This window comes from Patagioenas fasciata, chromosome 14 (assembly GCF_037038585.1).
Source record: "Patagioenas fasciata isolate bPatFas1 chromosome 14, bPatFas1.hap1, whole genome shotgun sequence".
Classification (NCBI taxonomy): Eukaryota; Metazoa; Chordata; class Aves; order Columbiformes; family Columbidae; genus Patagioenas; species Patagioenas fasciata.
Genome location: NC_092533.1, coordinates 10,327,251 through 10,354,981, shown reverse-complemented (window position 1 = coordinate 10,354,981; position 27,731 = coordinate 10,327,251). Strand labels below are relative to the sequence as shown.

The following is a 27,731-nucleotide window of genomic DNA, read 5'->3' as shown; positions in this document are numbered from 1 at the left end:
AGCTCCATTCCCAGAGCAGCTTACTCAGCCCATCCTACAACTCATGGCAAACAGGCAGGTGAAAGATTAGTCTTTATTTAACCATTTCAAACTGAACTATTTCTGGTTCTTTCACAGACCGGGTGTGCTTCACCAAGGAAACCTGAGGTTTGCTATGGGGATGTTTTAGTCTCCACTTACCACCATATGAACAAAACAAGCTACAAGAATAGACTGTAATTTATTTCTTGCTTGAAATCACAATGCACTGCAGGTACGTTGGATTGCCCAAATTCTGACCCAAGTTTGAAACAACCAGATTTTACATAGAATGGAGCCATCTATGTGCTAGAGAATGTGAATGGGGGACAGGTAATATAAATAACACATGACTGCAGGATCCAGTCATTTGGGGACAGAATGCTGAACCTATAATTGCTCTTGCAATTAATAACTGATGAATGAAAATAATTAATCATTTTAAATAAAATGTTGTTAGTTCTGCCAGCACAAGTTTACAAAAGTCGTTAGTCAGACGGCACACAAAGAAAAAAAAAAAGATTTTATTAAAAAAGGTTTTAAAAACCCCTGAACTGATAAAGATGTTCAGGCTTTTTTCTCAAAAGTTTTTCTCTGGAGTCATGAAAACTACAATTTTCAGTGGTGATTTTTATTCTGGGTTTTGTTTCTGGGTTTTTTTTCCTGTTTTGGTGGGGGTTTTGTTTGTTTGGATGGGGGGCTGTCTTATTTTTAAGAGATAGAAGGCAAGCCAAGCCTGGAAACTGCAGAAGCAAGGACTTTATAGAATCTCTCAAGACTGGAGGACAGGGCATGGCCTCCCCACACCAGCTGCTGCCGGCCGTGCAGCCCTCCAGACCCAGCTGGATGTGGAAGGAGGTCAATGGAAGCAGCACAGGGGCAAGAGTGAGGGGAAAGGAGGGCTCAGCTCATCCTGCAACAGGATGGATGGGCACGGCTGTCCCCCAGCCTCCTCCTCTGCCAGCCCTGTGGGGACAGGTGGCTCCGCAGCAAGTGCCTACCTCCCAGTGAGCGCCTGCAGTCCTGCTAGCCACACGTGTCAGCGTCAAAACCAACAAGAAACACCTCTCTTATCTGCATTTAACCTTCTCTGGTTTGAAGGTTTGGAGAAAGAGGGCTGTCAGGAGTGTGCATGTTCTCGGTCTTCCTCCTGCCTGGCCATCAAGCATTTTGTCTTCCCGCTCAAGGAGTGGTGGGAGCAAGGCTTGAGGGAAGAGGTGCCATTTTGCTGGCTTCAGACCCAAGCACAGCCCTGCAGGGCACTGACCATCCCAGCTTGCATCCACAAGGCTGCAGGCAGTGTGTCTGGGGCAGGTTAACCACAGCTGCCATTGCTCAGCACCAGTGGGTGCTTGAGCCCCACAAGACCCTCCTGGAGACAGAGTGCTGCTGCCACAGCACGGCTACCACTGGCACAAGGCTCACCCCAAGCCCAGACAGGAGCATCCTACCCCATTAAGACACAAACACTGTCTGCAAGGAGCGAACAGACACTTTCTGCCCGAAACACTCAGTGCTTGAGGAGAAGATGGGTGAGAGTGGGTCAGCAGAGCAGGTAGTACAGGGGAACCAGACAGCCCCAGCTCGGAGCCAGCATGGGTCTTGGCATACCAGCTGTCTCCACATTGCTGAGAGGCTTTCAGCATCAAGAATGAGAATTGGGTGGAAATCATGTTCTTTCCAATACCTTGAATCAGAAGTGTTTGAGACATTTCCCTTTTCCTGGAGACATAAGGTAGCAGCTCCAGGTTTGCCTCACCACTATTCTTGTTATCAAAAGCATGCTCGTGAGCTCATACTGAGCTACAGCATAACACCAGCTGAAAAAGAGCATGTGCTGCTTTTCTTATTACTTCTAAAACAAAAACAACAAAAAACACTAAAAATATACCAATCCAGAAATTCTGAATTGCTGAAGTGCCACAGACAGAAAGATGGGAAACAAAGCACATGGCCAGATTCTGGTGGAGGTTCAAAGGAACCACATCCCAAACACTATCTGGGTACAGGCATGCATCCATTTAACCACAAGGAAGTAAAAATACTTCATAACAGATATTTCTGTTATAATAGACAAAGTGATCCTGAGGTATTCTCTATATGGTCAATTCTGTACATAATTATCACCTATGTTACTCTGGATGCTCCTGTCTCCTTTCTTTTCACCTCTGTATTTAGTATTTGGGAGTCATTGTGCTCATATTATAGTTATGGTTAAACAGAGATCAATAAAGTGAGAAGTTTAATGATCATAAAGAGAAGCCTTTGTTGGAGTTTAAACAAGACTAATTGATAGGTAAATGCAACTAACAGTTCTTTGCTTCAACTAGACCATCTCAGATATCACAACAAATATCTTCTTTAAAGGTGCTTCAGATTGTTCCATCTGTTTTCTAAGTACATACTGCTCAAGAAAATCACTCTATAGGTTGTTCCCCTGGCTGTATTTCCATATGCTTTCTGCTTAGAAGCAGGAAGGAGCCTTTCTGTGATCCTTCTATTTGAGTGAATCCCTCTGAATCTCTCTTGTCTGCTTGGATCTCCAGGCAGTAGCATTGAATCTCCTCAGCAGTGTTTTAATTGGCACTGCAAGAACATGCTGTCATCACTCTCCTTCATTTTCTAGTGTATCTTTCCAAAAATCACAGTGCCTACTTCTCTAATTATTTTATTTGGCAACCTGTAAATTAAGGTAATTGCAGTGTTTGCTATTAGCTTGTAATAAGGACAGAGCATCAGATCATTTGGAGGAAGGAAAAATCAGACCAGTAGGTCCTGGTTACACTCAAAGAGGAATCTCCAGAGGAAATGCGTGGCTGTCCATGAAGAACTGCTGGCAACTTTGAGAGCAATTTTCCTTTAGACCAATACAGAACCAATACTCCAGCATGACAACAGAGGCACAGTAACTCTGGATATACTGTATTCCCAAATGAGACGTTGAACAAGTGTCTTTACCACATGTGTTCATTACAGATTTGATGTCAAGATGAAAGGTGTTAACCTTGGAAACCTGGCCAGACTCCAACATGGGTGATTGCCTTCTGCCTCCCTGAGCAGTTCTCTGCAGAGTTTCAGCTGGACACTTTGGATCTTAAACCATTACATAGCTTTGCTGACAATGGCTGAAGAAAAGGACTCTGCTTGATCACTGTGACAACCCACTGATATTCTGCATCAAAAACTCGTACTGCGGAGGTGCAAACCTTAGAGCAGTAACAAATCACATCGTGGAAACACTATTCCAGTTACTGTGCATTGCTGCAGCACCTTTACATCTGAGTAGTAGTAGGAATTCAGTGAAACCTACTGTGCAGATAACCTTTGAAAGGATTGAAAAAATATATATATATTGTATTTTCATTCACTGTAAGAAACTCACAGGTACAAGATGGGGATGCTGTTTTACTGGATTAATTGTTGAAGTTGTGCATTGTGTCACTGTTTCTCGTCTTAGCAGTCCTGTGAGTTACAGGGAAAATTTTGCGGAGTCTTGTAACACCATTCCTAATGCATGGCATTTATAGACTGGCCACTGGATGCTACCAGCACAACAAGTGCTGCAGCACCAAGACCTGTTCCGCAAGCATAGAATTTCCAGTGCCAGACCCTCTTCTGAGGAAAGTTCCCTAGAAACAGCATGGACTTTGCTGGGCAGATGCTCTGAAATACCCCCTGCAATCTCCATCCCTGGGTACACACCCTCAGCCCACACCATCTCTGTTGCAGGAGGAGATCTGCGTGCACACCCGTCCCCTGTGTGCACTGGTTCCATTGGTAAGGAAGCCAGGGCACAATGGGGGCTGAGCCACAGTCCGTACGATCTGGGGACCAGGGCAGGGGACAGTGACAATCTGCAGCTGCTGATACTGCAGCCTACATTCAGAGGGTAAGCAGAAAGCAGCACTCAGAATATTGTACACAACCTTCCCAAGTGTTGACAAGATTGTTGTTATTACCATCCTCATTATTACCATACACATCTTTTCCTTATGAAAGGGAATCCTATTTTAGCTAAAGCAGATGCAATTCCTGTGAGTCTCACACTGTATAACATTGGCTGAGTGCAAAGCCCCGATGTAGAGATTCACTGAAGTCTGTCACACGACTGATTTAAATGCAAGCGACTTCAAGGACTGCAAACTCAGACTCAGCATAGGAACTTGTGAAATGTGTTGGCCATCTTATGAACATAAGAGTAGAAATAAATCCTTACTGATGTAAAAAATTCTGAGCTTACCTGGTTTTATATTTATTGGCATGCTATCTAACACAAATTAATTTCAGAAGACCTTTAATAACACTGTGCAATAATGAGAGCCAGTGAGGATCTCTTTTCAATGCCAAGTTCCTGACACCACAAAGAACAACGTGCATCATTTTCAGAAATTTTCCCAGTACTCAACATGCAACTTATCAAATTCCCTTCAAGTGTTCATCACACCCATGCAAATAATTTATTCTTCCCGGGAGAAGCTTTGTGTTTGATCACAATGACAACTCACTGCTGCTACTCTGCATCAAATATATTATGGAGCTTTAAACCCCAGAGCAATAGATAAATCATGTCCAGGAAACCGACTGAGGTGAATGTCCATTCCTGTGGTCCTTGCACACAATTACACCTCGTGAACTCAGTGAGATTTAGTTACGTCAGCAAGGTCTGCAGAACCAAGATCGCACTTTTGATAAATGAGCTAATCCTGAAAAGGATTAACAGATTGGAAAATAAGAAAACACCTAGCTCAAGATTATTGTTACAAGAAAGGCACTTTGATTATAAACTACATTTTTATAATTTAGAAGCCACCTGTCCTGCCAATACACATGCACTAATTTGTCTACGAAAGCCCTGGAAAACCACAAACAGGTTTTAGAATCTGCTGATCAGTGTAAGTAGTCTGTCAGAATAGCTTTAGTAAATAAAAGAAATGCAAAATACTGAAACATACCTAGAGGACAGAGTCTCCTGGCTGAGTAGGATTGTAGGCTCAGACCCAAATGGCTGGTAATTTGGGATGGGACAGCTTCTACAAATCAATCAGTACAGAAAGCCAACATCACACAAACTGCGCATTTACCAGGCAGTGTTTGACAGCAAGGAACAAGCTACAGCCTAGAAAATTTCTGTGTATGTTAAGCCTCCATCCCAAACTTACTCCTCATACAATTCATCTGCAGGCTGTAATTTACTAAATCCATCTGTTGTTTCTATGGTTTGCTTTCTGGAAATGCTGCATTTCAAGGGTCTGCTTGTTAGAGAAGGTCAAAGAGTAAAGCCAGCCCTTTCATTTTAAGTGACTTGAAAGAAAAGGAAAGGAAATTTATATTTAGAAATAGCAATGATTAACTAGGAAATATATTAGTGTATTAAAATAAATGACAGAATAGTTCTTACTTCCAATTAGGCTGACTTCAAGAAAAATATTTATATACAAATATAAAAGCTAGGGAATGCTAACCTATACCAAGATGAAAGCATCTCATAACATAATTCATGTTTAGCCATTAAAATGGGTGATCACATTTTTACATACTTTTTTCTTCTTGTCCTTCTAAGTGTCTGCTTCTGTGTTTTTTTCTCTAATCACCAAAACTTTTAGCAACTGCTATTTGCCTCTTACCAAGCTGCCTACAGTAACCGCACACCTTCCACATCTCCACCCCCTTCAGAAACACATCATCTGCTACCACTGCGTCGATGCTGGACCCACATACACTGCAAGCAGACAACTAGCAGGTTGCCCGCAGAATTAAGGACACAAGCCCTCATACACACCAGTCTAAAACTGAGGATCTCAAGAGCTAAAGCCTGGACTAGGGTCCACCAAACCATACCCTGGACTGCCTGACTAAATTCAGCAACTCTGCTATCAGCCCACTTGGTTGGCAAGATAAGGAGCACCAAAACCACGCAAGAAAAACAGAAGAGAGTTGCAGGTAACTCCTGAGCATACTCCATATTTTAAATGAACAGTTTCACATACCAGTAGTGCTGTAGCCATCATCAGAGGAAAAGAAAGAGCTCTGAGGTCCCTGCTTAAATACTGAGCAGCTGTGGTTGCCCAGGTATTGGCTTCTAACTGACTAGTCACAGGTGCATCACAACCAGCTACAGTCGTACTTCAAGACTGTGGTATAGACCATGGCTGTAGCCTGAAAGGGGGCAAGAATTGACACCGTAAAAAACAGAGTGAAAACACAATTAATACAGCTGGACTTTGACCAGGAGACTGGAGTCACCATCTGTATGAGTGCAAAAATCTCTCAGGACACTTACTGGCATAAGTAGTCGGGTTTTCAGCCTAAAAAAACATCCAAAGCTCAAGTGTGCTAACATCACGCAAGAGCGCTGCTTCAGTCCTGAGTCAGAAGAACCCCTGTCACCTACTGAGTCACCAAAACCATCCATTGCAGCATAGATTTCCTCGGAGTCCCCTTCATAAACCCTGCTTAACGTCTGGCCCTGTTTTGCCTATTAGGTTTAACATGATGGGAGTCAAAAGTCATATGATGCAATGAGCTGCTTCGTTTGTTTTCTTAGGGGCTCTCTCTTCCCTTCCTCTGACTGCAACCCTACCAAAAGGCCTTTGTCTAAGGAGTAGAATAAGGAGCATAACAGAGTGTTTGCATTTACTTATGGAAGAGCTACTCTAGGAACTCCTTGCAAGCCTCTGTAGTCAGCTCCAGTACAGTTATTTGGCCTAAGTTCATCTGAACTAAGGGGGCTGACTTGGTTCAAATATATTGCACAACCAAACGATAAAATTGGGAGAGGGGGAAGGGGAATGAGTAGTGATGACACATGTATTTAACACTGCATGTCTCCTCTTTCCAGATTAGGAGGAGCTGGCAAGCTCCAGTCTGTACACATGCCAACAGCGGATGTCGGCACATATACAACACTTTTTCAGAACAACATACTGTTGAAACATGTAGTTCAACTCAAAGGCACCCCTTCTGTTCAGCTAGCCCAAAACAACTGTAAGAATTGTCTTGCTTAAAACGGTAGGATTTGTAGCACGACTTTTAATGCTGCTTTAATCTGGTTTCTTTATAGGCACTCCAGAAGTGCAGAGGTACAAGCAACCATGTTGTACTTTGTACAAGGTTCCCCTCATCCATTTGAACCAGAGGAAGTGATTAAACTGTTGGCAAGAGGGAAATGGCAAGGACGGAGAGGGTGGCATAAATGGTGCAGGAATACCAGCCTCCCTTCTGCTTTTACCTTTCCTCACTTTTCTTTCATTTTTCAGTCTGAAGTGCAGAGAGATACAATGCTGACAAGCTCACCCTGGCTTCTTGACAGTGTGTCTCAAGAAAATCATCAGTAAAGATCTGAAAGAAATAACATCTGCAAAATAAATAAAAATACATTCCAAGTTGTGAATGGAGTGCTCTGCATTCATTAGCGGAAAGCTCTGCCTTGCTGAATTCAGAACTGTAAATATGTTTGGTTCTTTCCTCCTTATCCTTTCAGTAATTTTAGTGTGAACATTTTTAAATTCAGCATTCCTCTCCTAGTCTCATGTTTTTTTCCCTGCTCCATTTTCCCCCTCATCTCTTTGATTATTTTTCTTCTTTCTCAGAGCAGGCAACAATCATAACCAAAAACAATGCAGGAAAAATAAAAAGTGCAAAGAAAGGCACCTTTTGCCATGGGTCTGGAGTTGTGCTGAATGTGTCAGAAGTGATCTATATGCCCCACATGATACGGGTGGCTCTTAGATATTGGAATAATTTTCCTTTGGTTTCTGATCTGGCCACCTTATCCCATCACCATTCTCCTGACAATTTCCTTTTCGTCTCACTTCCTACCAGCTGTTTCCATTTCTTTCTGCATAGCTCCAGCACTGGGAAGGATCAGACCACAGGGACTTGGGGAAGGTTTCCTGCCATAGGACTCAAATACGTGCTCGTGTAAGGCAGGAGACTGCCAAAGCCTCCAGCTCCGCTCTGCAGAAGTTTGATGTGCTAATGCGGGGATCATAGAAAGAGCCGCAGACGAGGTTGTCATAATAATCTGAGACTCTTTTCACTTTTCCCCAGCAGCACCAGTCTCCGCAGGTACCTCTTGGTGAAGCAGCCTCTAGTTTGAGTATCATTCCTTTCACTGCTCTCTTGAGCACCCAGAGACAACAGTTGTCCATTCAGATGTCCCAAGTCACAACAACTAAAACCACTTCACCATCTGCCACTCAGTTCAGCAGCTCATTGGTGCCGTGCAGCCCTGTTGATCCTCATTCAGATCTATCTAACCCAGGTTTTTGGAAATTATTCTTGTTAGTGCCTTTTTAACAACAGGACTGTCTGTTAGAAACGGGCTCATTTGGCCAGGAGCAGGTTGGGAACTGCGTACGTGTGAAATACGCTGCCCCATCTGATGGAGCACAGACACCTTGGGTGGGAGATGTGCGGGAAGGGAAGAAGCAGTTGGAAGCTAGCTCTGGGTAACAACCACTTAACCAGGCTCAGCTGCAGCCTGGATCACATGTCTGAGCAGGGCCTGAGCTAAAAGGACAATATTTGGATTTCTCCTGTACTTTGTTCCATCCAATGTACAAACAGGAATCCCAGGACAAAGTGTACTTTATGTGAATTGTACCAAGTGTACAGCTATCGGCTTGTAAGGGTTTTGTTAAAATATAAAGGACACTGTCAGGAAAAAAAAAAAAGGAACCCAGTCCTTTGGTTTGGTAAAAATAAGGTTTTGTGGACCCAAAAATCAGCATACTTTTCCCCACGGTTTATGGAAAACAGTTATGGAAGCAATGATTCTGCAAATCCATCTTCATGAGTCCTTTTAATTTAGAGGCATGACTCATCGGAGCAGGGACTACTTGGGTGATTGTATGACCACAGGATGCAGCCCTGGAAAAGTGTTTTTGTAAACAAATAAACACGCTCCTTCCTGTTTGAAACTCAGATCTTCCAGCACTGGGCAAGCGCCTGAGAACCCAACAGTGAAAGTAATAAGAAATATTTAACACGATGCTAGTTCCTTGGTTCAGTTCTAAGAGCAAGAGTTGAACGAAACACAGAGAGTGAAAAACAGACAATTGTTTTAAAGTCTTTTAATAATATGAAGTGTTATTTGTATCAGGAACAAAGAAAATACTTGTAAAGTGAAAATTGCTTGAAGAGATGGTCTTGCAACCTGACAAAATCGAAACAAAGGGTATCTTCTAAACAAAGGAAAAACCAAAAAACTGCACTGAAAGATTTCATGATGGCTTGTGCCATGTTGTGCTGTACATGCAAGGAATTGTCCAAAGATCACAGTCTCCAAAATGAATTCCACACAATGGCTTTTGACATCTGATGAAGTCTTTTGAGAGCGATTATCCTCTTTTCCTGGAGAAAGCAGCATGCTGGTCCCAGTCAGGACCTTTGCTGTTTGCCTCCCAAGGGTGGAAAAAGGAGTCTCCAGTCCTAACAGCTCGAGACATTTTCAGAAAAACTTATAGACATTTGAAAGCAACCTAAATATTGCGATGTCAGAAAGTCAATTTTCTGTTGGTATTTTAAAAGCAATCTTTTGGCAGCTGCCAGTGGATCCTTTAAGTATGTTTAGATCAATGCACAAAATCAATTAAAGACTTAAAATCCTGCAAGATTAAGAAGGGCAGAGTGAATCAAATAGGCGAATGTCTGAGCAACTGCTTGGCCCTTTTTTCTGTCACAGACTAACAAAACTGGAGGACGTTCCAAACCAACACAAAATCCTGCTGTACCCAGGCACAAGCGAGCGAAAGAAAGGCCAAGTGGGGGGAAGAAGAAGATGACGCTTTGCGCTTGGCTTAGCTGGGTCAAGATGTTTCAGTTGCAAACGATAGATCTGTTTTAACTATTAGAGCTTGTCTAGACTAAGGAAATGTTCCTGCTATGACTATGCTGAGATAATTATACCGGTGTAAAACCCTTTGGGCAAAACAGAGCTTTCGGTGGCCTGATTTGCTCTGGTCACTTGCCAGGATTAGTTCAGCTGGTACCAGCCTGTCCTCCCCGAGCTCCTGCTCCCAGCTGGAAACCCCGCACGGGAGTTTTCATCCGTCTCATCTGAAACATTTGCACTGCCAATCCATCAGTCAATCCAGTCATCCTTACGGGACAATCATGCAAATATTTTTCCCTCCAGAAGAATAGCAAATATTTAGAAGGTTCGTCTCTTAGTAGAGAATTGAACAATTTGCTACCAAATAAAGCTGAAATAAATCTGTTTTTAAATTAAAATATACTTTGATTTGCGTATGCATATCAGGGAAACATATTTGCTGCAAATATAATGAAATAGGAAGGCAAATATAGGATGTTCAACCTGCCAAGGAAAGATGTGTCGTTTACCCACTTTCAATGAACTTGTATGAGAGGATAAAATGTGTCCAAGGAGAGTAAAACGGGAGCTACTCCAAAATAGTTCTATGAAATGAACAATAAAATGAGAAAACCAAACCAACCAACCAACAAAAACTAAATTAAATAAATCCAAGTGCTTCAGTATGAAGCCCCTTTTAAAGAACAGAAGGTGAAACCCAAGCCTAAGAGAAGTTAGTGGCAACATTTACATCGACCTTAAAGGAGAGGCTTCACTTAATATCATGTGCATGGTGAAGTCCCGTAATGCCACTGTGTGCAGTGCGGTGCAAAAACACATGTGCTGAGTTTCACACGCAGCATTCAGAGAACGTGCTGATAAATGCAGGACGAGGAATGGACGGACTGACAGACAGACTTGGTTGTAATTTAATCTGGTTTACTGTTACCTGCAGGTGTTACAGTTAAAATGTTCTAAAAAGTTATTATATACCTTTAATTCTAAACAGTTACTGGAAGGACAGTTAGAAATTCTAATAGTGAAACAAACATGCTCCTTTAGAAGTTTTCTTATTAAAAGGAAAAAAAAGTATGTCTGAAGCACAAAGATGACATCAGAAAAGTTCCTCAATTCACAGATGGCTGCACCTTTCAAAAAAAATTAAAATAGGAACCCTAGATTGATTTAATCACCCATACAAGCGAAAAAACGTAATGAAGATACTTGGTGCCAAATTGGTTTCTTGGGACCTTTTCCATGTAAATAATACAAATCAAACCTTGAAGTTCAGCGCAGATATGATCTGACAAGTAAGCCAGGCTTTTTGTTTTGCTTTGATCCAGCTCCAGAAATATTTTATCCAAGGTAAAGTTGGTTTTAAGTGTTTTCCATTTCAGTTTTTAATTTTGAATATGCATCATATAGGAAACTTACTTATAGTGCTTAAAACATCAGTCTGGCTGGACTGGCTCACAGTGCCAAACATAAAGATTTCCTTATATTTGCTCCTAAGAGTGAAAGCAGAAAGAGCTCCCGATGTGACACAGGATCAATCTCAACTTGCTCTGTTGTTTTTAATGGTACAGTGGATGTGGACAAATTGAGTTGAGTATTTCCAAACATCGAGTCAAGTCCACCCCAATATTTTTAGCACTTTTCCACTTCTCACGGGTGTGTTTGTGAATAATACTTTTGGAAATAATAACATAGATAGGCCTTTGTTTTCTAAGCGATTCCCCCCATGCTGCCATTCCCTCAGGATGCTGTCTGGGAGCAACAGTGCCTTCTCCTGGAAGAAAATCTCCACATTTGGGGCTTATTCTGATTTTTTAGTATTTTACATTTACACTTCCATTTGTTAAAAATAAATAAATAAATAAATATTAAAAAATATTTTTTTCCCCATTCTAATGCCAGGATGAAGATTCTGCAGCTCAGAAAAATACATATATTAAAACAAAACCAAAACCAAAACCAAACCAAACCAAAAACCCCAAAACCTACTGTTGTTCAAAATTTTCAGCGTTGTGTGTCTAATATGGATTCAGGCACCTTGCTGTAGGCATGCAGTTTTCAAAAATTCAGCTCTTGTGAAGAATGTAAAATCCTCTGGATTCCCCGACTTCCACAAATTGGTATGTAGTATATTTAGAATGAACAGGACCCCTTTCCTCTTTTCACTCAAATATGTGGTGTAAGGTTAATGAAAATAAGATGGATCTTTTATTTTGGGTCTTAAATATAATACTATTAAACGTGCCCACCAGAAATGTAGGATAAAATATTTGTTCTGCTTGAAGATTATGTGATATTTGTATTCTAAGCCTCACCACAGTGGGTTTCTTTAAATAGAAGCTATACTTTACTCCTAAATTGCTTAAGGCAAAGGAAGCAGAGATGATGTTTTTATGAATGTTTAAATGCAAATGGAACTGAGAGTGAATGCTATGCTAGCTAACATCAAAGGCTCACCAAAGTCTCTGCATTAATGAGGCTCTTTGTTTCCTGGATCACAGATTACAACAGGTTTCCAACTCATTGCCAAGGCTTTATCTCCATTTGGGAGGGCTGTAAATCTCAGACTATTTTTTTCACATGCAAACCAAGAGGATGATCTGAAAGAAAAAAAAAAATCTTAAAGTAGCAAATATTTCATTCAAATGATTATTACTCAAAGTGGCTGCAGCTTATTTTATTTTCGTGATGTTTAAAAGAATGGAAATTTGCAGACGGAGTTTCCTATGGGGTAGCCCCGCTCATTCAGCTGGATGGGAGAGCTGAGCTGGAAAAAAGCAAACAGCATCCTTTCCCTCTCCCGTCTCCTTTAGCCCCCCAAATCAGAACAATAATTCTGTGTCATGCAAAATCAGCAATTAGCAGAAAGACGGATTTTGCTTCATTTAAATATATTTAGTACTTTTCAAAGTGGCTCCAAACTAGTTCTTCTCCTCCCCAAAAGGTAATGAGATTATATCCCTAGTAATAATACCCTAATTAACAAGAAAACTAGGGACTGAGATTTTTAGTTTCCTATTCAAGGGCCGAATGTGACAATATGTAGTATATTGGGTCATAAAAAAAAATTTACATGGCGTCATTACAGTCTGTAGAAAAGTCTCCAGGACCTAGGGCTATCTTATGCAATCTTAATTAAGGAAAATAAATATCGGTGTGTTGTTTTAAGCTACCGGAGACATGCATAGGACCTGTCGCATGTGATCAGAAGAGATGGGGAGTTTCCTTTTCCATGGGAACTGCTTAAAAAAATCTCTGACGCCGACACAGAAGTGTCTAGTGTCTTCAGAACTGGCTGCAAGATGGTAATTTCATGTTTCCTGACCCTTGGGGCCAGTCAGGAAAACTAATAATTTTCTGGGATGCGACGTCACGCCTGTGTCCCCAAGAGGCTGGGGACAAGGGGGTGATGGGGGGAGTGGGGAACTGCGGACATCGCCCCGCACCCGGACGTGCTCTGCGGGGCCATCGGCACCCACGGGTGTCAGGTGAGAGGGGGCACCCACGGCTGGGACACCCACTGAGGTGTGGGTGTGCACATGTATATCTGTTGATGTGTCTGTGCGTGCACACCGATATGTGCTGATGTGTGTGTGCGCACACCTATATGTGTTGATGTGCATCTGTGTGCACGCATGTAGGTGGTGCAGTGTGTCTGTGTGGACATGCGTTGAGCATCTGTGTGCACACCTATATGTGCTGATGTGTGTGTCTGTGCACACATATATGTGTTGATGTGTGTCTGTGTCCACGCATGTATGTGGTGAAGTGTGCCCATGTGCACACATACACGCGCTGATGTGAGTCTACAGTTACACGTACAAACCTCTGCCCTCTGTTTTTAGTTGCCAATCTGTGCTTGTAGATTTGTGGGCAAAGGCGAGTGTGCAGATGTTTGTGTGCAGATGTGTGTGTGCAGGTGTGTGTGTTTGCGTGTGCAGAGGTGTGTGTGCTGATGTGTGCGGTTTTGTGCTCACTTGTGCTGATGTGTTTGGGGATGTGAGTGGATCCCACTGGTGTGTGTGTAAGTGTGTGAGTGCTTGTGTGTGTCAGATGTGCAGCTGTGCATGCTGATGTCTGTGTACAGATGTATGTGTGCAGATGTACAGAGACACCTATACAGCCATGTGCATGGCTGCACATATGCACATGTGTGCTGATGCACGTGTACAGACTGTGCACATGCAGATGCGTGAACACACAGAATCGTGTTGATTTGTGTGCAGATGTGTATGTGCAGATATGGGCACACACACCATGTGTTCAAATAAGCACCTATAGATGTGGGTGTGCAGACGTGTGCGCACATGAGCAGGTGCAGAACCGTGGATATGTGTGCAGATGTGTGCATGCAGGTGTGTGTGTGCAGATGTGTATGCAGATAAGCACCTACAGATGTGGACACACGGGTGTATGTGCAGATGAGAGTGTGCAGAAGTGTGTGTGCACAAATGTGTGCACAGGCTTGTGTGTGTGCACGCACACCGATGTGTGTACAGGTGTGCACATGTAAATACGTAGGCACAGATCTGTGTACAGATGTGTGCACAGATGTGTGCACACACATGTCCACACACAGCCGGTGGCTGCATTAAGCCCCCAGTGCCACCCACCACCGGACCACTCCGCACCTCCAAACCCCCGCAAACGCAGCCGTCCCGGGCTGGCACCGAGGGTGCCGGCGGGGTCCCTCCTCGTCCCCGAGAACGGGTTGGGGGGTCACCCCGCTATACCGCGGGCTGGCGGTCCCTTTAAGGCAGGCACGTCGGAGCGCGTGTGTACATATATGTGTGTGTGTGTATGTGTGTGTGTGCCCGCCCCCGGCCCCTCCCCGGAGCTGCCAATCACCCGGCGGCCGCTTTGATGTCGGCAGCCCTTGGCCGCCGCGCCGCCGCGCTCGCACTCAGGCACCGGGCGCTCCGTGCCTCTGGCTGCCGCCGGCGCCCGCTGCTCCCAGGGAAACTTTCCGGGGCTCGGGGGGGGTGGGGGGCGGCACGGGGGTGGGCGCCTGTCGAGCCCGGCATCCCGCGACGCCCGCCCGCCCGCAGAGCCCCCCGTGAGCCGCCGGGGAGGGAGGGAGGGGGGAGAGGAAAAGATTTTTTTTAAGAAGGAAAAAGCAATTATAATTATTTTTTTTTTAAGAAAGGATTTAAAGGGAGTTTGAAAAGGGGGGGACAAAGTTAAAGGGAAAAGTTTATAAGTTCAAAAGGAAAGGAAAAAACTTTCAAAAGAAAAATTTCAAGAGGAAGCAATTTTTTATTTTTTTTTTCCCAAGAGAAAAAAAAAATTGAGGGAGAAAAAAAAAATTAATAATTGCGAAGGGTTTGATCCGGGCGGCGGAGAACAATACTCGCCGGGAAAGTTGCTGCGCGGCTCGGGAGGGAGCGGCGGGAGGAAAATGCCGCAGCTGGGCAGCGGCGGCGGGGACGACCTGGGGGCCACCGACGAGATGCTGGCCTTCAAGGACGAGGGCGAGCAGGAGGAGAAGATCCCCGAGAACGCCTTTACGGAGCGCGACCTGGCCGACCTCAAGTCCTCGCTGGTGAACGAGTCGGAGGGCAGCGGCAGCCCGGCCGCAGCCGCCGCCGACCCCGAGGTGAGCCGGGCCGCCCCCGCCGCCCCCGCCCGGGGCCCGCGCCCCCCGCCCCGCCACCCCCCGCTCTGCCTCTCTCTCTCCTCCCCATGCAGGCCATCAGGCGTGTGCAGGATCCGCAGAGGGTTTATCAGGAGAAGCTCCCGGACCACATGGATGATGGTTAGTGGCACCGATCACCCCGTCTCTGTGTGTGTGTGTCCGTCCCTGGTCCCCGCTGGCATCCCCAGCTCGCCCTGTCCAAGTGCTCAGCATCACCGGGGTGAGTGAGCCCCTTGGTCCCTGAGCTTGTTGCCCTGCAGCCCCCGGGAGTGAGGGATGCTGGCCTGGCCACCACAGCCCCCCTGGGAAAGCTGCAGCTGTCAGCAGTGAGGTTTCCCCGTGCACCCCCAGGGGACCCTGGCACCCCCCCAACACCCTCTCTGAGGAACATGGGGCAAAAAGACTCCCAAAGTCTGCTGTAACCTCTTTGGGAGCTCTCAACAGGCAGGGGAGTCACCTGTCATAAGGCAAATTATCATGGGGATCTTTAATGTTAACAGGTATGAAGCATCAGGACCCAGGGATGTATAAAGGATCTGCGTATTCCGGCTACCCGTTCCTAATGCTTTCAGACCCTTATCTGCCAAATGGATCTATGTCACCTCTGGTGAGTTCATCCTCTCGTTATAGAGAAGTTTTGTAGCCTCTCTCACTGCTGAAGTATGTTGCAGGTATTGTGCAGGCACCTACATGTGCTTTTCTTTCTGACAAATCGCAGCCCTGTTTCTAAAATGCTCAGGCGCTATTCTGTCCAAGCTGAAGGGAGAAGGAGTGGGAATGGGGGAAGATGCTCGGCAAGTGTCAGTTTCACTCCCGGTTTGCTGAAAGAGCTGCTTTTCCAGCTTCCCCATCCTCTAGGTTCACCTTTACTCCTCAAACCCTAATATCAAATGTAAGAATGCCCCTTCCTTTTTCTGGGCCCCGGGCTTTAGAGGCGAGTGGCTTCTGGTGTTTGTGTTCACGGATATATCCCACAGCTTAACTTCAGTTTGACGTTAATCTGCTTGTAAAATAGCTAGGTTTTGGTCTGCTTTGGTTTAGGACTCTGTAGTGGATGATGGCCCAGAAAGTGTATCTAGTGCTTCTAAAATGGCAACAGAGGTTCTTAGGAAAAGATTTAAAATTGCTGGGGGACTATTTTTGTCTTTTTCCTGTAAAGCTTTTCCTTCCCGGGTCAAACTGGCTTCAGTAATTCTGTATATTCTAATGTTTGTGAATTTTGCTATCTGAATAATTAAAGGCTTCTCTACAAAAGCCGTCTTTTCCCATCACCATCTCCATCAGAACTTCAGAAAATCATGTCACGACATTGCAGTAGGCAGTTGTGCTCGTGTCGCTCCTGGGGAGCTGGCATTGCTGCGTTCATTTTGGATGTTACTTTGCATTTGCAGCCGGTAAAGAACAGAACATCACTTAGTTTATTTCAGTTTTAGTTTTTAGCCTGTAGTTTAAAAAAATAAATAACACCCTCCTTAATTTTAACCCTTTGTTCACTGGAGGATTAGGATGTTAAACTGGCTTTATGAAAAAGGGATGGATTGTGGGGGATGAAACTCTAGAGTGTGTTGGAATATTGTTCGCTGGATCAGTGGCCTGGGTGGCAGGAGATGGGTCCCCAGCCTGCCCGTGCTCTTCTCGGGCGCTGATTTCCCTGCTGCAGACGGTCACAGCTTTGCTGAAGTCGGTGTGCAGATATTGAGGATCTGGTAGTAAAGTTCGAAGTTTTCCTTGAGTTTACAGCAAGAAAAGATGTGTGTGCAAGGCAGGGCCAATGTACATTGTTTTAATAAAAATAAGCCTTTCTTCTGTTGCATCCCAGCTCATATCCCTTTGTCCTAGTATGAGGTGTCCCCCTTCCCCTCTAAAATATTAAGTTCCTCTCTCTTCTTGATACATTTTAAGTGACGATATTAAATTTGTCTTAATTAAAAGCACTTACTTTGCTCCATGGTATAGAATCTGAGTAAATCGGAGTTGCATTAGCCCAGCAACTACTTGCTACAGTAGAATATTTCTTTTAATAAACCCATACTTGATGGGCAACAAAGTACCATAGCCTATTTATTAGCAATTAAGCTAAAAAGTAGATTGTGGTTTGTGAATTGCTTCTCCCCTTGATAATGTAATAAGAACCCAAGAGGTTATTGTTGGAGCAACAGACAGGAGTAAATAGGCTGTACAGAACTTGGAGGGGAGAAAACTAAGTAGCAGAGAAGGAATGATCCTGTCCCCTCGAGAGCCACAGAAATCATCCGCTGCCTCAGCCGGCTTTGCCTTTGGCCTGTTCGCATCCTGCAGTGGTTTATGTTGCGTGACTTCAAAAGCCGGTTTGATGTTTTCACCTAAAAATCAGTTATCTAACAGACATGGGAAGATTTCTTCCTCAGATAAAGACTCATCTTTTGGTTATTTGATTTGGTACCATGACTATTCCAATTTATCTTTCTGGGCAATTTTGTCTTGTGTTTGATTTGACTCTGCAAAGGTTATCATCGTAAATTGTGTATTGCTCTTACAGATTTATTGCTTTTGTGTATATTATATAAAGCATAGGCTATAATCTGGTGGCCGTTTCCAGTAATTGAGGAGGTCAGATCTGTGACCAAAGATTGCCTATACTTAACCATTGATAAAAGTTTGTTTAATTTACGCTTTAGCACAAGTAGAGTCAGGGAGGAGGGTTGTGCGAGTGAATGGGATTCTGTATCACAGTCATGCATGCATTTGATAGTAGAGATTGTATTTTGCTTAATGAGGCTTCCTGGAAATGGTTGTTTGCAGTTAGGATTAATTTCAGAATCTTCAAAAATAAAAATTAAAAAAATTAACCCTGGAGTACTTTGGCAAAATGTCAGGGCTTTACACTTAACTAATTGAAAAATACAACACAGCTCTTGAAAGACGAAGAAGGGTGGCCAGCATTGAGGCTGCAGGTTTTATTTTCCGCGGGCTCCTCCGAACCCGGCCGGGTGCTGCGCGCGGTGCTGGACCTGGCCCGGAGCTCCTGCCTGCTGGGTGTGTTGCTGCTGGCGTTACTGGCCTCCTGCTTCCTCCTTTTATTTTCTCAGCAGCATCACTTTTGCTTTGTTTCCCTCAAGGTGGTTGTAGCCCGCTAACTGTTAGACTGCTCACCCCAGCATCCAGCTAGTCTACCCGCATCTCCCCTGTTGGAATTGTCTCTTTTTACCAAAACACACCAACTTGTGTTATTTGCATGCTCTGATGTCGCTCCAGAGTGATGCACTGAATGTGTCCGGCTACCTGACATCAGCAGCAACACTAAGCCCAGCTGATGTCCCCGGGACGTGGCAAGAGCCACCCTGCAGTGGGGAGATCCTGGGCGTTCGGCTGTGTGGGCCACCTCTGCTGCAGGTGGCGAATGCCAGATCAGGGTAATTCGGCCAGAGGGATGCTGGTCTGAGCAGGCACAAGTGGCCTGGACTGGCAGCAGAGCTGTCAAAGAGAGAAAGGAGGCCTTGGGGGTGGCCAGGGTGTGTGAGTGAAGGTGCTCCTGGAGCTGGGGACAGGGCGTCCTGTGTTTTGGGACATTGCTGTGACCCCCCCGTCAGCTGGCCGGGCTGGAGAGGGCATGCTCTCGGTGAAGTGTCGTAAGAGCATCTCAGTGCAGCGTGTGCATGCATCTGAAATCTCAACATTTTGCCAGGCACCAGGAGAACCGCTCCCCACTTGGCTCTCAGGCATCATGTGCATGGTGGTTCGTGGCTCCTTGGAGTCTCCTTTCTCTCGCAAAGTCCAGTTATTCCCAGGGTGGAATATATAGGATTTACTGGTTAAAAATCTGCAAGAAACTTCTGAATAATATTAACAAGTTGAGGAACTGTTTTTTCTAAATGAAATACAAAATCATAAAACTATATCCTTTTTTAAATAGTACAAATGACTTTAAATCAAATTAAGGTACATCCTTAGTAAGAACATCAGCCTTTTAGGTGGTTACAAACATTAGAGGTCAGACATGGTCAAACATGTTAACACTTTGATCAGATTAAAATATTTTTCTTGCTACAGTTGTATAATTTAGTTTAGACCCGAGGGGGTTTTCTGAACATTGTTATATCTTGTACCTTGTGGTAGTTAAGTGGTAGAAGGAGCATTTATAAGTTCCTTTAAGTTCCTTTTGTAAATAGGTTTATAAAATAGGGGAATGAGCTGTGCTGTCCCGTTTGCAGGGCACAGAGCTCTCCTCACTCTGGTCAGTGGGAGAGCTCCCAGGGAAACTCTTTACACCTTCTGTTCACCTCTGTTATGTGTAGGGAGCATGGGAGATGTGTGAAGGCAGCATTAAAATGTTTTATGTGTAAAGCTGAGGCACTGGACTTTCTGTCTTTGTGAAAAAGAGGTCCAAGAGCCTCTGTTTCTTTGGGAAACAGACACTACGTAATCTTAATTACTAAGTGGTCTAACCAGAGCTCATGTGGGAGCAGAAGGGTGGTGGTACCTTCCCAAGCTCTGCACATCTGAAGTCGCCAGATGAGATGGCAGGCCACGGAAATAACACCGATGCTCAGAGCCAGGTCCCTGTGGTCAGCCAGGCTCCTCGAGCTCGGTGTCTGTTCAGCGGCTTTGAAATGTCCCCTTGGGGCAGGGCAAGATGAAAGCGCAGTTACTGCTGACCCGGGGCCACAGGTCCCAAATGTCTATCACGAGGTCAAAAAGCAAAAAACATGGAGCTGGGAGCCTCCTGCCGCCCTTTGCAGGACAGAAGCTCAGGCAGCAGCCGCTGAGCCCTGGGACGCAGCCACTTCTGCTGTAGCCCCTTCCCCCAAGGATGCTCCATCCCTTTGCGGGAGGCTCTTGCCCCCGCAGCAGTTGGCGGAAGGAAATCTGCAGCTCAGCTGCTTCTCTGGAGAGGTTTGTCTGTCCTAGCTTGCACTGTCAGTTTAGTATTGCTTTTTCCTGTGTCGAGCTCTGATCCTGTTAAAACCAGTGGCAAAACTCCCTGGAGTTGCTGCATGATGCGGATTTGTCACTGTGAAAGGGCTGCTGCGTCCCTCTCCAGATGTTGTCCGGGGAGGGAAGGCAGCTGCAAGCAAATGGGAGCTCCACGTGTTCCCAGCAGTGCCAGCAGCATCCCAACCAGGTTCCCTGGCAGCGACAGGACCTCGCTGGGACAGTGTTCTCTTCCCATAAATTGCTGTATTCCCAGCAGAAAGCGTTAGGAGTGCGGTGGCTGCTGATGCACGTCCTGGCAGACAGACAGATGAGTAATTTGTTCCCTCTTGACCAGACCGAATCCACTTCTTCCAGCTCTTCTACCTAGCTTGAAATAGGATAATGGTGAAAATAATTTTTTATATTAAAGCATAATGTCGAATAGGTGGATGTACCAAGGCACAGACAGGGCTTCCGAGGTCATTTATTGCATGTCTGATTCAGCCTTGGTTCCCCCCAAGGAAAATTCTTGTGTTAATTTTCTGAGTTCATATCACACCCTCAATTTTGAAGCAGAACTTCCCTTTGAAATAAATTAGAGAGTTCTGCTTAAGCAGTGACATGATACAGCACTGCCTGTGTGTGGTCTAATATAACCTTATTTTAAAAATTGTTTGGAATGAAAAAAAGAGAAAGAAAAATGTCACAGGGAAACAAAAGCAAGTTTTATGTAAATCTGAGCATGTGAGTAAGTGCACACGTGATTCAGACAGTTCAACGGTATCTGCTCTCCCCCCGGGATTCCTTCGCAGGCTACCCTGGAACTGGCTTCCCAGGCACGGGATGCTTTCTCGGTGGGGACCTGTTATGAGATTGTGTGGTAAAGGCACTGTTCCTGCAAACTTCCAACTGTTGCTGTTTGTGAAGTGTTAGTAGCTCAACTGGTTGAGAATTTGGAGAGAAAAGCGCAAACGTAGCATCAACCCCAACTCTCAAAGCTCATTCATGTTCATGATAAATATTTTTGAAATTTTAACTGTGAACAGCAGAGTGATTTTGGGGGTTAGCGGGACACGATGTGTCCAAGATGAAAGAATGGATCTGGTCTGGTCTCCAAAGGTTTAACGGAGAGAAGGGGGGAGCGGTGGGAGGGCAGCGAGGAGCTCTGCAGCGCCTTCCCGCGTCACCTCGCCGTTTGCAGTCCCTCTCCTGCCGTAAGTCTACAGGCACCATTAAATTCCTGCGTTCGGGTGGAAACTCTGACAGATCCCTACAGTCGGCTGTGCTGGCATTTGCTGTTCCGAGGTACCTGCCCAACTAACCTTGTGTGTTCTGTGACTAAACAGACATTGCCGGGTCCATAGGGATGACTCTTGTCTCCTCTCGTAGATAATCTGTGAAGGGCTGGATCCTCATCGCAGGCTGAATCCCTCTTTATCTCTAACATGATCTGCAAGTGAAGCAGGTTTTCAGGGTACGGGTGGTGTGAGCTGCACACCAAAGATTGCAATCCAGTCCCGAGATGTGTGTCTCTGTGTACATGACATGATGGTTATTGGTAAAACACAGTCAAGAGAAACATCAACAGTTTTGAGGAAACATTATGGCTTCCCATTAATTTCACACCCCCAGTTCTTTCTCTGCCCTTTGATCATGAGTGATTCAGCAAGACCAAATTTAGTCTTCGTTTCACCGAGATTGGCCTTTGAGCCCCCTCACTAATTCACTGTAGAGAAGGTGAGGGAAGGACCCGTGCATCTGTGAGCGTTGTCTGTGCTCACGGGGAGGCTGCGCTGGGCAGCGGGCTTTGGGTCAAGCACGTGCTGCCGTTCAGTAATTAAACCCTCCTGCGCCATGCATGAGTCACAGATTTCTCATTAAATCCTCAAGGTTTGTCTTCTCCTGTCTGTCGTGTTGATCTGAAGAGGGACTAGCTGCCAGACATCCCCAGCACTGTTTTCCTGGAGAGGGCATTGTCACCCTGGGAGCTTCTCTCCATCCCACCCCTCCGAGGCTTTGGGCTGTGTGCAGCCATCACCTCATGACTCTCATTTGCTGCTGTTTTATCTTGGTTTCCCATGCTTTTGCCACTGCAGTTCACTGCTTTCAATGCCAGAAGATGGCTTACATCAGCATCTCTGCCAGCCTGATGTATATATGCCCTTACCTCATCATTTACCAATGGCGGGTGGAGGGCACAAAAACAGGAGGGTAGATACCAGTTGCTTCCTGAACAATTTGCAAAGCTGCTGGGGAAACTTCTCGGCCTGACCAAATCCCAGCTTGGTGCCAAGCTGGGCCATCGGAGTCCCCCTCACAAGCTCCTTCCAAATCTCCCTTTGAAAACTAGGCTAGAACATGATACTTGCTCATTAGTCCCTGCGTCTGGAGGATGAAATGAAGGTTTGGTAGGAGGACGGGTGACTCAGAGGGTTGGTAACAGGATGCAGAGCTGTTCCTTTCCTAGTTTACAGTTCTAATCCAGCTGAATCAGTAAAGACCAAATGCCTGTTCTGTCTGCTGGCTTGTCCAGCAGTCTGTCCGGGAGGGCATGGCTCTCTCCAGCTCCCAGGCAGGGCGAGCGTTTCGTGGGTGAATGATGAGGCGTCCTGGGAACCTGCAAAGTCTGTACCAAACCCAGTGTCAGCCCAGGTCTTCCTTCTTGCCTTGGGACCTGCCAGTTCAGCACATGCTGCTGGCTCACAACCCTCCGACTTCATTTCCTAAAGGAAGTGATTGCAACATCATGTGCCTCTGAGTCTTGATTGCAGCAGGATTTGCTTCTTGGTCACCTCCTGATGAGCTTGGAGAAAGAGCTCTCACCTCCACCTCCTTACGAAGCGACTTACCACTGCTCTGGCCTGTGGCCCTTTCTCTTATTTTTGTCTTTGGGTCTTTATAATTTATGACGATTCCCAAAGTTACAGAATCATAGAATAGTTTGGGTTGGAAGGACTTTCAAAGTTCATCCACCAAAGTACACCCCCTTGCTCTGAGCAGGGACATCTTCACCCAGATCAGGTTGCTCAGAGCCCTGTCTAGCCTGGCCTGGAAGGACTGTTCAACACTGCTTCTGCGAGGTGGTTTCACAGAGAAAATGGGACATTTCATCAAGGCTGAGGATGAGGAGGGTTAGCAAAACCCAGCAGAACTAGCGGTACCCATCCAGAACATCCCACTGGCTGGAGATGCTGGGCAAGAGGTCACCAAAATGGCTTTAAACCACGACTCCTTGCCCATCCACTGCTTCTGTGCTAAACACAGCCTGGCTGCAACGAAAAGAATCTGGTTCATTGTGTTTCATGGGGTCCCCAAATTAGTATTTTGTTAGACGAAACAATAAACTCAACAATACTGTGGTAAGTTTTCGAAACCAAAGTAAAGCTGGATACTAGAATCTAGAGCACTTTTCCCCTCTGGTTATAACAACTTTACATTTGATTAAATGATAGGGAAAAAAAGGTCTCAACAGTATGTCCTTTGTTCCATTTGAGAATCTGGGACTATAATATACAAAGTACATGTCTGCCTTAAAGAGCTACACAGTAATCATGGACTGACCGAAAAAAAAAAAAGACCTTTTTTGAAGTGATTAAACTTGTATGCTATATGTTGAATTTGTTTTCTGCTGTGGCTTGCTCTGAGGAATAGCACACAGGAGCGTAAACAGAGGTTCTCCTCTGATGGGACTTACACAAAAGCAAAATGTGAAAGCCCAGGATTGTAAAGTATGCTTGGCTCAACACGAGGGGGATGCAATTATAAACACACGGGTGGAAGAAGAGCTGTGGAGATGCTTGTCCCAGCAAAATGCTGAGAAAAGATCAAAAATGTGGAATTTTTATTTTAACACTGAGGAGATGGCACTGTGGGGATTGCTTTCATGTTTAGGAAATAAGCCATCGTAAGATCTACCACATGAAAATTTGTTGTTCTTAGCACGGAGAGGCTGATGAGTTGGTTCTCGTTACGTGCCGCTGCCCTGGAATTACTGGCATGGGAGCAGAGATAGTGAGGAGGAGTCATCGTCTTCTACAAACCTCACTCTGTATGACTTCGCCCTAAAAGAAGAAAGGCCAATTCCAACGTTCCAGTGGGGCAGACAGTGCATGGCCCCTGAGACCAGCATACCCTAGATCAAAATTTGGCCTTTGAGCTTTGCCTTCCTGCTATAACTTGCCCCGTGTGGCATTGCGGGCTTTGAAATCTGACTGTCCAAAGGGATGCACCAATTCAGAAATCCAGGTGACATTTTGCGGGATCGCATCGTGCTGTACCAAGCGTCTCTTTGGGACAGCTGGTGCTGTCACACCGGATAAATTAAAATACGTGGATGAACCCTAAATGCGAAACAGAAGTAATAATACAAAATAAGACCCTTTTTTTTTTTTTTTTTAAACTACCCGAACCTTTTTGTTTAACTTTCTCCGATACGAAGCAATTTCTTCGGGACTGTACACCATATGAAACACATTATAAATGCTCTTGTAAAATCCACATCATTATACCACATGAAAGGCTGGGTCCTAAAAATAGCCATTCAGAGAGGATGCAGGCTAGTAGCAATTTCGGTGATCGTGAAATAGTTGTGTTGACATCTCTGTGCATGCACACCCACAGAAAGCTTTGACTTTTGAATATTCTTAGCAACATTTGTCCTTTATGGAATTTTCCACATTCTGGTCCCATGAATAGTCCCTTACCCAGGGGTGTTCCTTTCTGATCTTATCACTGTGTTCCTAACCCTGATTTTATTGAGAAAATGGGTAAATGATTTTTTTTTCTTATAGTTCAACATGAAACTCTTTCCTTGGTATCAGTTTGACAACAGTTGACAGTATTGGTTGTATTTCCCTGTCTCCTATCAATGAAAATATTTTGCTTTTCCTTCAATAGACGCACACATCCCTGATATTTTGGAGGGCTGGCACTCAGAATGTAAACCCAAAGCATTAGATGATAACATGGGGAGCCACCACATCTTCCCAACTTGTATCTGCCATAATATTCCAAAGATGCAATCTGCAGTAATTACACAGTAATGAATCCACAACAAAAAATTTCTTCCTCATCCCAGCGATCACAACTTGGCTTTTGTTTTGGAATCTGAAAGGATGGAGCCTTCTGGCTGTGGGGTGTTCGCAGCAAAGCCCGGCTGGGATAAACTGCTGTAGCTTTGGGATAGGCAACACCGTCCTGCCAACCGATATCGCTGCAGATCTTTTTGAAGAGCTCATCAGATTTTATTTTATTGCTGTCGTGTTTTTGTTTTAGGTTGTTATTTGTTTGAAATCATTACTATAGGGATAGTTTTCTGGAAAAAAAAAGAAACAAACCACCCGTTTGAATCTTCAGTGCTGATCTCTTGTTTGCCTTTTCGTTTTGTACGTAGAGATGGGGATTCTGGAGACGTACACCATCAAACACGAGGATGTCTGGAGGTTGTGGTTTAAGTCTGTTCAGGGTTTTAAGTGTGTGGCCCTTCTAAAGCCATTTGGAAGCAGTCTGTTTCCTCAAAATAAGTTTGCTTTTGGAATTGGAGCAAAAACTTTGGAGATAGTGAATGAAATAACAGGGTGTTGAAGAAAATGACAGTGCTTCTGAAATAGCTGGCATGAAAATCATTAAGTCTGAAGTTTCATTCAAATCAGATGTAGTTGTGGTTGTAATGGGGCAGGACACAAACTCTTCAAGCAATGCAACTCCGAGTGATTCACTCTGAGACTCACAGTCATTCTCCAGGTTGGTTTAACTTCAGGGCAGCTCTGGTCCCTTGTCCAGCTCCAGAGTCCTTTTCTCATGGAAACGGGCTCTCAAGTTTTCAGATCGATTAGTTGAATTCTTGCAGGCTGTTAGCAACTTTGAATAATCAAATGCTGTAAAATGACATCACAGAAATGTGTTTGCTGTTGCTAATTTAGCTCCCCAAAGCAGCTGGACGGGGAGATGTGGGAGCACCTTGACAAGGCAGTAATTTTATCATGGAGTAAATGCATTAATTTCTAAACGCAGTAATGTGAGGATATATTTCTAAGAAATGCTGGGTCGTGTTAGCGTATGTGCTCTGTATAATGCAACAGATACTGATGTTCAGAAAAAGCCAGAAAGTTTTTAAAACACTTCTGGCTTGAAGTTAACATCATCCTTCAGTCCTTTTGTGTTTTCAATAATGAATTTGATGGCTGAAACCAGGGTTATATTTGGTAATGTCAGTTTTTACTGTTCTGTTGAACTGTGTGCTTTTCCTGCTAGGAGCAGAATTCAGGTAAAATACTAAATGTGTGTTGGCCGGGACTTCTGACAGCACTTGAACACAAGAGTTGTTGTTGTAGAGGAAATTTAATTTCTTCACTCAAGACGACAGAAAATTATCTGATCTATCAGTGCCAGTTGCTTGGTTATTGGCATTGGCTGGGAATGGTATATAACTACATGCATATACTTAAACTTTGCTAAATTAAATGTTTTTGAATGATCATGCACTATTTATACTGATCTAGTACGTGGATCTGCATATACATGGACGATGAGGGATGAGGCAGACAGCAGTGAATCCTTGAAAGGTCAGCTCCTGTATCCAAAAGCGTCACTCTTCATCCACATTTTCTTCCAAAAGCAGTGCCGCGGTACATGTCTGTCTGTTTGCCGTGGGTGGGAGCTGCCTGGGAGTTCGTTTGATATGGAGCCGAGCGATCCTCTTGCCGGAGAGCACCAGGTGCCGTGTCAGACACACGTAAAGAGCCAAATAAACAGGCAGTAGTAACACCAGTTGTTTGTGTGTTAACACAGGATGTTCTCAAAATCAGGTAAGAAGTGAGGCATGTTACCGAGTTTTATAGCAGAGGAACCGGATAGTCTTGTAACTGCCGAGCAGGGCTGCGGCGGAGGAAGCGTGGCTTTATCCCGGCTTCTGCTCCCGGTCCCCCAGCAGCTTGTTTTTCTGTGACTCAGTTTCCCTTAGGAAGGTTTTGGAGCTTTATCATTTCATGGGTAAGTGATGTTTGGAAAGCACTGCAGGGAAAGCCATGTCAATACTGAAAAAAACCCCATACAATCCAACTCAGGGTGCTGTGAAAGGGGATGTTTCAGAAACGATCGGAGAAGGACTAGCCAAAAAAGTAAGCTGTGTTGCTTATTAGACCATTTACTTCAAGATATTATTTGCAATTTCATAATTGCAATAAATTGGAATTTCATAATCTTTTAGCAAGTTGCAGGTGGCCCTAAAACCACAACTCCTTCAAGGCGGTTGGCATCTTTTCGTGCTTTAAAAACAAATAACATTTTCAGCCTAAACAGGAATTTCATAGAGTGGCATTAGTTGGATGGGAATGTTGACTGGATGGTCCAACATGT

At 44.7% G+C, this 27,731-nt stretch overlaps 1 protein-coding gene across 6 annotated transcripts in view; it reads left to right on the top strand.

The window, feature by feature from the left end:
• Positions 1-14,889: 14,889 nt before the first annotated feature.
• TCF7 (transcription factor 7) overlaps positions 14,890-27,731 on the top strand; it is a 70,259-nt gene continuing 57,417 nt past the window's right edge. For 2 of the 6 annotated variants that reach the window (XM_065848784.2, XM_071814758.1), the window contains exons 1-3: positions 14,890-15,443; positions 15,536-15,602; positions 15,983-16,089. In XM_065848784.2, the coding sequence (XP_065704856.1) occupies positions 15,246-15,443; positions 15,536-15,602; positions 15,983-16,089 (372 nt within the window). In that variant the 5' untranslated portion in view covers positions 14,890-15,245. The remainder of the gene's footprint in view (positions 15,444-15,535; positions 15,603-15,982; positions 16,090-27,731) is intronic. The other 4 variants (XM_065848789.2, XM_065848785.2, XM_065848788.2 and 1 more) reach the window with 3 other exon arrangements.